This window comes from Eleutherodactylus coqui, chromosome 8 (genome assembly GCF_035609145.1).
Source record: "Eleutherodactylus coqui strain aEleCoq1 chromosome 8, aEleCoq1.hap1, whole genome shotgun sequence".
NCBI classification, from domain to species: Eukaryota; Metazoa; Chordata; class Amphibia; order Anura; family Eleutherodactylidae; genus Eleutherodactylus; species Eleutherodactylus coqui.
Window position 1 is genome coordinate 93,012,910 of NC_089844.1, and position 13,726 is coordinate 93,026,635.

Consider the following 13,726-nt stretch of genomic DNA (forward strand, 5'->3'; position numbering starts at 1 on the left):
CCATGCGTTCAAAAACGCCGCTCAAAATCGCAGTAAAATGCAGTGAAGTACTGTTCATTATGCGTACGTCCAGCAAAGTTATATTTTTGTAAAAATATGCCGCCTCGCCCTCCCTCTGTCATGCTGAACTGCACTGACCACCAGCCCGTTTTACAGCAGCAGCCGAGGTTTATATTATGAGGTTATGCACCATCTCAGGTACCTATTATGATGTTCTGCAGCAGCTGGGGTATGTATTATGAGGTTCTGCATCATCTCATTTCCCTATTATGATGTTTTGCAGCAGCTATGGTATGTATTATGAGCTTCTGCATCATCTCAGGTACCTATTATGATGTTCTGCAGCAGCTACGGTGTGTATTATGAGCTTCTGCATCATCTCAGGTACCTATTATGATGTTCTGCAGCAGCTACGGTGTGTATTATGAAAACCTGGCGCACCTCAGATGTGTATTGGCTGTTTCTGCAGGAAGAGATGAGCAGTGGCTGTGTTGCGCCTCTCATCTCTGTGAATGCTGATTATACAAATATTACTAGCAGACGTGTGGAAGCTACCACTGACGTCTATTGATTCATGTAATAGATTACATTCAGCTTCTTTTACTAAGATGCCATATAGCTTTCCGGGGGCTCCCAGCAATCACGTAGTAAGTGAGTGTTCGCGGTCACGTTGTACGGAGCTGTTTACGTGTTTCTTGTCCTGTGAGGCTGAAATCGGAGCCGTCTTTCCACTGGACCTCCTGTGTCACTGTGTAACCTTGTAAGTGTACAACCTGCCTGTCAGTCATCCGCCGGGGTATTCCCTGCTGCTGTGCCGGTCCCTGCTGGATAATGGGAGTTTTCCATGTTGAATATGTTGCTCCATCTCCTTTTTCCCAGGAAGCTGCGCTCTATCAAGACCCATCCTAATTAAATGGTAGACAAAGGCGCACGCCATGCAGAAAACTCATTAGCCTCTGCTTATTGCTGTGTTGGTTATATGATCCAGACTGAGTCCTGAAACCTGGGAGGACGCCAGCTCCCCGTCTATCAGGTCAGTGTGTTCTCCATAGAAAGTTTCATTTATAGCCATGTTCCTACAGACACTAACAACTTTCATTTAAAGGGCCACTAAAGTAAGCAGCTTATATCAGTTACATATATGGATGTAAAAGGTCTTTGGAAGTTTCCAGTAATTGAGTTTTGTGATAAGTAGTGATCATGGGGAGGTTTCTGCACTTTCTGGCTGATAACAGGGAATAGATTGCATACTTCAAACAAAAATGATTGGTAATGATGCGCCCTATAGGGGATCATAGTCATATAAATGCTACACTGCCTGTATACTGCCATACATATAACCAAGTCATTGACATATGAGACATAGAGCATTGCACTCTGGCTGCCAGTATACATTACAGAAATCTGTCACTATACATTGGAGCCCTCCAGCTGCGCTATACACGACCATCGATTGGAGCTCCGGGAAGAGAATTTTCATATTCCTGGTGCATTCTGGGAAGAGTGAAGAGTCACTGCAAGTGGGATCACTGGATATCACCAAACAAATTTTAAAGTTTAGTAAAAGTTTATAGATTAAATATCATTGTGACCATTCTTGACTTTTAGAAGTTTGGAAGTGGGCATTAACTGATGTCAACTGAAGGGGAGAGTAGCTATATGGTGATCTGCAATATATGCTATATGTTTACAGACCAACCAGAGGAAAAGCCAAACTTCACCTGCCAGAAATGCAAACTTGTGTCTTTATTGGAGAAAAAGGTGCAAAGTCTTCAGGAGAGAATCACTACATTGAAACTCATTGGAGGAAGATGAGAATTTCCTTGACAGAGTAGAAGTAACACTTCTAAATGTTGAAGGAATAATACATTTTCAGTGTATCTGCAGAAGCAGAGGAATGGAAGCATGTGAGCCAAAGAAGCAGGAGGATCAGGAGTCAGTCGGCACCCATACTGCTCGAGTACCGGTACGAGGTTCTCACAGAGGAGAACAATGAAGAGGTACATCAAGATATGAATCTGTCCACAAAGAACAGTCCAGTAAGCACCCAGAATACTCTTGGATAGAGAAAAAGAAGTGTTGTGAAGAAGAAAAGGAGAGCAGTAGTTGTAGGGGATTCCATATTGAGAGGAACAGAGGCAGCTGTCTGTAGACCTGACATAACCTCACGGCTGGTTTGCTGTCTTCCAGGTGCACAAATCAAAGATGTGTCTGATGTGCTATATAGACCACTACCCATTTACATGTAGGGACAAATGACACTGCAAAAAGGGACCTTGCAACTATCTGCAGAGACTTTGAAGACTTTGGCAAGAAAGTAAAGGACCTAGGAGCACAGATCGTCTCTTCATCCATCCTCCCAGTGGATGGCCATGGAATAAGGAGATGGAACAGGATTCTAGAGGTGAACAACTAGCTACGTCAATGAAGCTTGCAAGAGAGGACAAAAACAATATGAAAAGGGTTTTGGGGGTATGTAAAAAGAACAGTCAAAGATGCTACAATATGTTTACAGGATGAAAATGGTGAATTGGTTAAAACTGATGTTGAGAAGGCTGAACTTAAATTCCTATTTTGTATCTGTTCTATCTCAGAAAGTAGATGGAACATCAACTGATCCTTCCCTGTGCTATTGAAGGATTAAAATAATCCAAGCTATCTATAAACAAACAACTGGTGAGAGAACATTTAGCTAACTTAGATGAATTCAAGTCTCCAGGTCCAGATGAATTACATACTAGGATACTGAAGGAAGCAGCAGAGGTAATTGCTGAACTACTAGCCATAATCTTTGGAAATTCCTGGAGAACAGGAGATGTCCTAGAAGATTGGAGGAGGGCAAATGTTATCCCTATCTTCAAAAAAGGGAGTAAGGTGCATCCAGGAAACTACAGGCCTGTGAGCCTGACTTCTGCACTGGGAAAGATCTTTGAACAAATTATTAAACAGCATGTATGCAAGTACTTAAATGAGAATGTAGTAAATAACTAGAGCCAGAATCAGTTTGTAGCAAACAAGTCACGCCAGACTAATCGTTTCCTTCTATGACAGAATCACCAACTAGGTTGATCTGGGAAATGCAGCAGATATAGTATATCTTGACTTTAGTAAAGCATTTGACAAAGTATCTCATATCACCCTTATTTAAAAAATGACCAAATATGGGATCAACAAGGCAACTGTTAGGTGGATTCACAACTAGCTAAATGATTGTACTCAAAGACCAGTCATAAATGGCTGCACATCCAATTGGATCTGTCCTGGGCTTATTTTTATACATGATCAAGATGAGTAAATTGAGAGGAAATCGATCAAATTTGCTGATGACACAAAGTTGGAAGGGATAGCTAACACTAGAAAAGTGTGAGAGGATTGAAAAGAGCTAGACAAGCTTGAACAGTGGGCGGTACTAACTGAATCGTATTTAACAGGGAGAAGTCCTAAATTTGGGCAAGAGGAATGAAAAAAACACATGCAGAATGAGAATAATTGGGCTAAGCTACAGCACATGGGAAAAAGACTTGGGTATACTAATAGATCATAGACTGAACGTGAGTCAACAATGTGATGCAGCAGCAAAAAGGCAAACACAATTTTGGGATGTATTAAGAGAAGCTTAGAGTCTGGATCACGTGAGGCAATTATCCCCCTTAACTCTTCCTTAGTCAGACCTCATCTGGAATACTGTGTCAAGTTTTGGGCACTCCAATTTAAAAAAGACATCAACAAACTAGAGCAAGTTCAGAGAAGAATTACCAAGATGGCAAGCAGTCTACAAATCATGTCCTACGAGGAACAGTTAAAGGATCTAAGAATGTTTAGCTTGCAAAAAAGAAGGCTGAGAGGAGACTTAATAGCTGTCTAGAAATATCTGAAGGGCTGTCACAGTGCAGAGGGATCAGCCCTATTCTCATTTGCACAAGGAAAGACTAGAAGCAATGGGATGAAACTTAAAGAGAGGAGACACAGATTAGATATTAGAAAAAACTTTCTGACAGTGAGGGTGATCAATGAGTAGAACAGGTTGCCATGGGAATTGGTGAGTTCTCCTTCAATGGAAGTGTTCAAACAGAGGCTGGACAAATATCTGTCTGGGATGATTTAGTGAATCCTGCATTGAGCAGGGCGTTGGACATGATTACCCTGGAGGTTCCTTCCAACTCTACCATTCCATGATCCTATGGTAGCACTCCAGCTGCATTATACATGGTAGCACACCCACTGCCAATATATGTTAGAGAAATCTGACTGGCACTATACTTGGGAGCATTCTAAAAGTCAATATACAATGGGGTAATGTGATTGGCACTATATATGGGCTCTTTCTGACTTACACGATACATATAGAAAATCCAGCAGCCTAGATACATGGGAGCACACTGGCTGCCATTATGCACGAGGGAACTCTAGCTGCTAATACTCATTGGAGTAATTTGGCTGGCATTCTACATGGGGCACTCCAGTTGCCAACATATATTGGAGCAATCTGGCTAGACTATATGTGGATGCACTCTTAGTGACGCACTCTATGCATGTGGGCACCTTAGCTGCCAAAATACATTGGAGCACTCTGGCTGTCACTATACATGGGAACACTTCCGCTGGCATTATACATGAGGGCACTCTAACTGCCAATATACATTAGAGAAATCTGACTGGCAATATACATGGGTGCTTTCTAAATTTCAATATACAATAGAGTATTGTGATTGGGACTGTACATGGGCACACTCTGACTGTATCTATGCATGTGTAAACTCCAGCATCCTATGTACATGGGAACACTCTGGCTGTCATTATACATGAGGGCACTGTGGATCACAATATACACTGGAGTAATCTGACTGGCACTCTACATGGGTTCACACTTACTGTCAGTATGCATGGGAGCACTCCAGCTGCACAATGCATGGGGGCACTTTGGCTGCCATTATACAAGATTGCACTGTTGTTGCCAATATAAATGGGGGCAATGCAGCTGTCAGCATGCATTGAAGTAATCTGACTGGCACTATACATGGGGACACTTTGATTGGCACTATACATGGAGACATTCCAGCTGTCACTAGACATGGGAGCATTTTGGCTGTCATTAAAGATGAGGGCAATCTAGCTACCAATATACAATGGAACAATCTGACTGGCACTATACATGGGCACAGTGGCTGCCACTATAGAAGAAGGTATTGTAGTCACTACTATACATGTGGAAACTTTGGCTGCCACTATACATGAGGCACTCTAGCTGCCACTATACATTGAAGTACTTTGATTGTCACTTGACTTCAGCTGGCACCATTCATGGTACTATAACACTCTGGCTGACACAGGAGTAGTATGACTAGCACTCCGGCTATCACTATATACTGAGGCACTTTAGCTACTACTGTTTATGAGAGGAGTCTGGCACTATATATGGAGGCACTGTTGCTGCTCCTATAGGGTATTCTGACATTCTATTCAGTAGGTACTCTGGCTATCACGATGCATGTAGAGTATAATTAAGCATCCTTTGTAGCCCCTTATTCTGTATGATCTTTATAATTTCCATATTGTTGGATTCCAGATGCCGGGAGAGCTGAGGGTATAACAAGTACACAATGACCTCCCCGTGCTGCGCCCGTGAGTATCTGGACATTGCTGAGGACTGGCCATGTCTGTGAATTTTCTCTGCTCATTGCGATATGTTTGCAGGTCTACAGCAGGATGAGAACTTGCAGCTGATGCAGACCGGCTCTGTGATGAGGAAAGTGAAATCGCGAAACTGGAAGAAACAAAGATACTTCAAACTCCAGGAGGATTGTATGACCATCTGGTACAAGTCCAAGAAGACGGGCAACACCAAGTCCACCTGTGAGTGTCGCCTAAATGGACACATATTGTGGTCTGGCTATTTGAGGGCATCTCTGGAGTTTTCTTTGATTAACATGAGTGCCAGCAGTAATATATTTTGTGTTTAAACTTCTTTCCATTTTCAAGATCTCTGCTTGCTGTTGGGAAAGGGGAACTTTGTTGTTTATATCCAGAGGCTGAAAATCCATAAATACCTAATCCTACTGATGGCTAAAGATCTGGCACAGTTGCTTCCAGTATAGACAATGCTCGGTATGCTAAATCCCTGGGACTCCAGACTGATGCATTTTACCTGCACTGATACATTGTAACAAACGTCAGGATTGGAGAGAGATTTGTACTGCTAATGTATTTACCATACTGAGTTTGTACTCAACTGGATAGTGGAGTAGCAATAGGGGTTGCAGCTGTGACCCGGCCCCTAGGCTGGTGGTGCCGAGAGGCCCCCTAATCGCTACTGACATTGCTGTGTGGGGGGGGGGGCTCTATTTCTACACAGCGGCCTCTATTACTGCGCAGGGTGGGATCTTTTATTACACTGCAGGAGGGCTCTATTACTGCGCAGGGGGGCTCTATTACTACACAAACAAGCTTTATCTCTACACAAAGGAGCTCTATCACTACACAGTGGGGGGGGGGGCTCTAGTACTACACAGGGCAGGAGGTTCTATTAATTCACAGGGGGCCCTATTACTAGACAGGGGCATGGGGGCTCTATTAATACACAGGGGTGTGGGGGCTCTATTACTACACAGAGGGCTCCATTACTATAATGGTTCCAACCAAGTGGGGCAGTTCGGGGGGCCAAACTAAACTCTTGCACCAGTGTCCATAAGCCTGTAGCTACGCCCCTACAATGTAATATGATTGCAGCAAACCCTCAGCTATGAGAAATATTACGTCTGTACAGGTTTTTAGCCTTGGGATGCAACCAAGAATTTTCTATTTACTCACAGCAAGCAGAGATCTTGAAAATAGCGAGGAATTGAATCACAAAGCATATTTGAAAGTTGCAAAACTTTTCCTTCTATAATGATTAAGCTTCACTTAGAGTTTCCAGTATTTAGACTCAGGGTAGAGGCTTCAGATAATATTGGCCACTTGATAATTACTTCTCAGCTCATATCTTTCTGAATAGATATTGTACTGATCGCTTCTAGCTGCGGAGGCATTCTCTGGCAGTGCAGTAAGTCTGCGCTTCCATTACTGTTTCCCCACAGGTACTGAATATTGAGCAGGGAGTTCTGTGTTGCAGAAGTTTTGCCAGAGATGCAGCTGTGAGTCTGTATTTCCAGTAATCAGGCTGCAGGAGTAATGGAGGATAGACAGTCTCAGAGCTTCGGAGCTAAGAGCATTGAGGTTAATGCAGTGGAGCAGGGAGTTCCTCCATCGCTGTGCATTACTGATGGTTTGGATTCCAGGAGAGCTGTGGTTTTCATATCTGCAAAGAGCTATATGGGTATTTCTCTCTAGTACACTCTTGTCAAAAAAATCAAGCCCCTAGAAGAAGTTGGCGTGCACTTCCATCTCAGGAAGATATACAAATGATTAGAGATGTGGCGTGATTAGATGAAAGGTTTTGCCACCTGAGACTCTAAAAATCCTTTCACCCTGGTCCAATTAAAAGACTCCAAGAGGCTGCTTGTGTGTAGTGACCTCTTTTTCCACTTGTGTAGAGCTTGTTGACCACTAGACGCCTCTACGAGGCAGTCAAAGGAATTTCACTCAGTTAACAGAGTGTCAGGAATCGAATTAGGGGCCTCCTGTACTCCAGTTAGTAGCTCTCACTGCCTTGTTCCATGATTCACATTATCTAGTTCCTGTCTCCTGGTCCTGACACTGCCTTTGTTTCTGATTGGGCTCATTATATAAGCCTGACCCTGCCACTGCACCAGTGCATGATTATTCTGCTCCACAGTATTGGTCAAGCTCCACTATTACCTGCTCCTCTACAATTGCTACAAAACCTCCTGAAACCGACTCCTGGCTGTTATGTTCATGTGGGAAAATAAACACAGGGCCCACACGAACGTGACTAAACAGGGGTTAGGGACCACAAAAGGGAACCTAAAACGGATTTCAGACTGGACATACTGACGGAAACACCAACTGGACAGAGAACTGCGTACTGCGGACTGGACTGATGGACAGACATAACATAGGGATTGACAAATGACCAAAACACTCACCTTGCATACTTGTACACGTAAGCAGATGTTATAGCTATAAAACTATGAGGTATTGGTTCATATATTGGCCAAAAACTTAAGCCCGCAAGCCACGATCAAGGCTCTTCTTTGTCTTGCGGGTCCCTACACTAGCAAGACAACATATATTAAAGGACCCTAAGGGCCACCCTAGCCCAGAAATGTCAGATAACTCAGCAGGACAAAGCAAAGACAAACTGACATAAAACTGACAGGAAATAAATGTAAGAACGGACAAGAACCAAAAAGACACCAAACTTACAAAAAGCTGCAACAGACAAGGATACAAGACTTTCTTTCCACTTGCATTTTTTTTAACATTGTGGTATCGCTGCGTTTTTTTTACGCAAATGTCAATGGGACTTTCTAATGTTAAAAACGCATTGCACAAAAATCACTCCAGATTGGAGAGAAGGTATGGTTGTCCACCAAAAATCTAAAGACCCCTTGTACCCTCTCCCAAACTTGGACCAAGATTTATTGGTCCCTTCCGAATTACAGTGAGGATCAGCCAGGTGGCCTTCTGTTTACAACTCTTGAAAAGCCTCAGAATCCATCCTGTCTTCCACATATTTCTCCTGAAACCAGACAGTTAGGAGATGTTGGGAACAGTGGATGTGTGAGGGTATGGACACAAGGCGACCAGGCTAAGGATGCCCTTGATGGACTACCAGTAGAGAGGATCTTTTGATCATTCGACAAGCACGAGCAGCTCCAACTATTTAGTTGTCCACCATTTAGAGACAGGTGACACCATTGTTACACCCCTGTATCTGTCAGAACCATTTTCAGATGCTTGGCTGAAGAACATTGGGTCTCACGGCACCCAAGAAGGACATCAGCGTGTTTTAGTGCTTCTCAATGGGTGATGAGGTGCGTTAAATGCAGGAAAAAAATAGAGCAGACCAGACAGCACTCGAAAATCGCAGCGCTGGAAAGTGCCATGGTCAAGCGCATATCCGCAAGGCCCAATTGAAATCAACGGGAACGTTATACCGCGATTACCACGTCATTAGAAACGCTGCGGTAATCGTGGTAAAAAACAGATTGTGAGAGTGGCCTAACATTCTGTATTATATTTCAGAGCTGCACTCACTATTCTGCTGGAGTCACTGTGTACATACATTACTTATCCTGTCCTGATCCTGAGTTATATCCTGTATTATACTCCAGAGCTGCACTCACTATTCTGCTGGAGTCACTGTGTACATACATTACTTATCCTGTCCTAATCCTGAGTTATATCCTGTATTATTCTCCAGAGCTGCACTCACTATTCTGCTGGTGAAATCAATGTGTACATACATTACTTATCCTGAGTTACATCCTGTATTACACGCCAGAGCTGCACTCACTATTCTCCTGGTGGAGTCGCTGTGTACATACATTATTTATCCTGTCCTAATCCTGAGTTATATCCTGTATTATTCTCCAGAGCTGCACTCACTATTCTGCTGGTGAAATCAATGTGTACATACATTACTTATCCTGAGTTACATCCTCTATTACACTCCAGAGCTGCACTCACTATTCTCCTGGTGGAATCGCTGTGTACATACATTATTTATCCTGTACTAATCCTGAGTTATATCCTGTATTATACTCCAGAGCTGCACTCACAAACTTTGGCTTTCACCACTGAACACTTTAAAGTGCGATTTTTCTTCATTTAGTCTCCATCAGTGACATTGAGACCGTGCGGGAGGGACATCAGTCTGAAATTCTACAGAGCATTGCTGATGAATTTGAGCCGGCACTTTGTTTTACCATTGTCTTCTATGGGCGACGGGCAAACCTTGACCTTGTTGCGAGCACAGCGGAGGAGGCTCAGTGCTGGATCCACGGCCTGGAGAAACTCATAGAGACAGTGAGGAACATGGACCAGAAGGAAATCCTCGATCAGTATCCTTTAAATGATTTTACAGTTGTCGTTGTTGTTAGGCATTTAGTTGTTGACAACCCTCCACGAACATAAAGGCTCCCTCCCTCCATGTTTTTTGGTTTTGCACTGCTTCTTTCAGTTGGGCGATATCCATGCCAGTATTAGCTTTGGGAGTATCAGCCATCGTGTTCTTTGGCGGCCACGTCTTCTTTTGCTGCCGAACTGTCCAAGCATTATAGATTTTTCTAGCGACTCTATTCGCAATATATGAGCCTGAGCCTGATTTTACAATTAAGGGGTTCCAATTCTTCACCATTTTTAAGATCTCTGCTCTTTTCTATATCTAGAGGCTAAAATCCATCCTGATCAAGTCCTGTTCTTACAGCTGCAATTTGTTACAATGCATCAGTTTAGGTAAGAGCTACCAGCAGTGCAGAATGAATTGTGCTGCTGCCTTTGGCTTACAGAGGAATTTATTCACTGATACATTGTTACACACCATCTGCTGGGCAAGCAAGACTAGGTCAGGATAAACTTCCATAGGCTTTTAATGTAATCAAGAATGTTTCAATTCACTGAAAGCACACATGATCATGAAACCAGTAAGGCCGGGCTCACACAAGTGTACCTCGCAGCGTGCAGGCTGTACTATGTTGGCATATATGCTCGCGTAATATGCGCCAAGATAGGACATGCTGCGATTTTTGCTTTGTAGCTTTGGATATGTCAAGAGTAAAATAGATCTACCTCATGCCTCCCAACATTTGCATCATCCTTCCCCGACTGCTTTTAAACTCTGACCCAGATCTACCATGGATTCTCAACTTTTATGCAACTTTGTATAAGCTCCATCCACTTTGGTCCATTTTGTTTGACAATCCCACAAAAATAGGGATGGTTGGGATGCTTTTTCAACTTTTTGTCGAGTTCACTAGTGAATACAGCTTTTTTTCTTGACCGCCCGTTCAGATGGATCTGTGACTGGTTCATAAAAGCCGACAAAAACCGAGACGGGAGAATGAACTTTAAGGAGGTCCAGGATCTTCTTAAAATGATGAACGTGGACATGAACGAGCACCATGCTTATCGTCTGTTTCAGGTAAAGGGTGTGAATACTTATGCACTCCCAAGGCCTCTTTCACACGAGCATCATTTTAACGCTCAGATAGTTTTACTATACTATTTGCAAGTATGCCGCTCCCCCTCCCACCCCTTTCCTTTGCCGGCTGGGTCGTATAGGAGTCTATGGGAGCTGCCAGCGTTGTGCCGTCAAAAGATAGGACAAGTCCTATCTTTTGACAGAGAGAAATCTCGGTACGTCAAAAAAATCGTTCATCTGAAAGGACCCGTAGGAAACCATAGGTTCCTTTAGATGCAATTTTTTGATGTGCCTATTCTGTGTCAAAATGAAAGAGGCCTTTCGTGTGAAAGAGGCCTAAGGTAGGCTAATACCATTCAAGTTTGGGGGTGTAGTGAATTGTTATCGAGTATCAACATTATAACATTACATCTTAATGACCTTACACATGGGAAGGAATTATGTCGCAGGATGCAGCCAAATCAGCAGCTGCGGAATTCCACACCAAAATGAACAGGTCTAGCTGCGCATTTTGATGCAGAATTGCAGACAGGTTTTAAGCCATTTTCAATTCCTCATCAATATCTGCAGATAGCCTGCAGATTTTGGGGCAGAATTTACCGTAGCTTGCGATGTGTCATGCGGCCTATTCCGTACCGTGTGAAAGGTTCCTTAGCGATATATGTTTCTGGGACAGCTGGGTGACATTTAACACAACCTCATATATGACAGTCACAGACCTTGCATTCAGTTTTCTGAGAGTCCTAAACGACAAATTAATCTAGTCTTGCAGCATAATTGCTCCATCACTGCATCGTTAGATTTTCTTCTCAGATGTATGGCCGTATTTGCACAGCCGCGATTAATATGCGAGATCTATGCAACTGTGAGACACAGAACTCATGCATTGTAATAATAATCCATTGTTTTAAATTGGGTAATTTACATGGGTGATTTTTCTCTTGCAACATGTCCCACATTTTGGGCGCTATCAATCTTTTTTTTTATGGGAGCAAAGACAATTTTTAAAAATTGCATCGCATTTGCATGCAGATACAATTTTCGGGTGGATTCAGACGACTGTATATCAGCTCGGTTTTCACGCTGAGCCGATATACAGTGTCCTTGTCTGCAGGGGGAGGAGGATGGAAGAGCCAGGAGTAGGAACTGAGCTCCTGCCCCTTCCCCGCCCCCCGCCACAATTTGCAATGGGAGGGGGGTACGGGGCGGAGCTAAGCGCCGGGACTTAGCTCCGCCCCATCTCGCCCCCTCCTATTGCAAATGGTGTCAAGGGGCGGAGAGGGGGCGGGAGCTCAGTTCATGCTCCTGGCTATTCCATCCTCCTCCTCCTGCAGACAAGGACACCGTATATCGGCTCGGCATGAAAACCGAGCCGATATACGGTCGTCTGAATCTACCCTTCACGTGAGTGCAAAGTGATTTTTAATTTTTCTTATTGAAACAACATGCGATGTCAATATTATGTCAAAATTATAATCACACTCAGAGGCAAAATCACAGGTTTGCAAGTGTGATATTAGTCCAAGTTTCTCAGACTGGTATCGCTCTCACTCGTGTAAATACGGCCTAATTTGGGTTTTCCTAGAATCCTGAGTGCCAAGTCTGTCACAGAATATTAGGAAAGCTGAATCACCATCCTTCTCAGTAATGGGAACTACACTGCTGATATCCTGCTTTCCCAGAAGTATCTGGATATAGATGAAGTTATATTTACTAGGAGAACACATTGCCCCAGGGTCGTTTTTAGCGATAAGGTCAACTTGACACGTGACTAGGGCCCAGAAGCAGAACAGGGAGGCCTGGGAAGATGGCAAAAAAACAAACGAGAAGATGACTAATACTGTTTTACAGAATCGAAACAAAAAGCATTACTTCTTTGGAAATTGAGATTATCACTAAAAGTTCAGTTACATGAACCACTGCATATTCAGATTCATATTTAGCGGCTTCCCACAAGTATTACGCATGTGCAGACCGCTGAATTGTGTTGCATGAATTTACTGTATGAGTGTGCGTGCGTGCATCTCTGAGTACAGAAAACAAGGAAAGGAAAGTTGAATCAGACAGTCACAATAAGTCAGTTCAGGTAGCAAAGAGTTAAAGTCTACTTGCATTTTAGATATCTTTTCAGAATAAGCTGTCAAGTGTGTACATGAGGAATAATACTATATTTGGCCATTATATGATTTATATTCTGCACTTATCACCTCCTCAGATTGTATTTCTAATTCTCAGCTCTCTCTGAACTAGTCGAAGGAGCCTCCTGTTATGATGTCTTCTATAGTGGCACATGTAGAAAACAAGATCTCTTCTTCTCTAACTCTTTATAGCACACAGAGACATAACATGAGCATGGAGGACAGTATGCAGCAGCACTGAACAGTGTAGATGTGATTTCAGAATCTGTCAGACAGTCATTCTCTCACCAATACAATTGCAGTTCTGTTTATCAAGGCGGATGTAACAGAAGAGGTTTCTTTTTATGAACCAATAATGGCGTTTGACAGTTGAAAAACCTAAAAAACACTTTTTTTGGATGATCAATTTCTGATCCAACTCTGACCAGCTTAGGCTATGGTTATTTTGTACAAGGATAGTTTGCAAATGCATCCAAAGTATAATAAATGAAAGATAATTGTAAGTATTACTGCTAGTATTGACTTATGGGGAGTTATTGTGTATGTT

At 42.9% G+C, this 13,726-nt stretch overlaps 1 protein-coding gene across 3 annotated transcripts in view; it reads left to right on the forward strand.

Annotated features, from left to right (window-relative positions):
- The first annotated feature begins 842 nt into the window (after positions 1–842).
- PLCD4 (phospholipase C delta 4) overlaps positions 843–13,726 on the forward strand; it is a 30,460-nt gene continuing 17,576 nt past the window's right edge. For 2 of the 3 annotated variants that reach the window (XM_066576032.1, XM_066576034.1), the window contains exons 1-4: positions 5,108–5,622; positions 5,695–5,853; positions 9,734–9,962; positions 10,912–11,041. In XM_066576032.1, the coding sequence (XP_066432129.1) occupies positions 5,601–5,622; positions 5,695–5,853; positions 9,734–9,962; positions 10,912–11,041 (540 nt within the window). In that variant the 5' untranslated portion in view covers positions 5,108–5,600. Of the gene's footprint in view, positions 1,034–5,107; positions 5,623–5,694; positions 5,854–9,733; positions 9,963–10,911; positions 11,042–13,726 lie in introns of those variants that run through there. The other variant, XM_066576033.1, reaches the window with a different exon arrangement.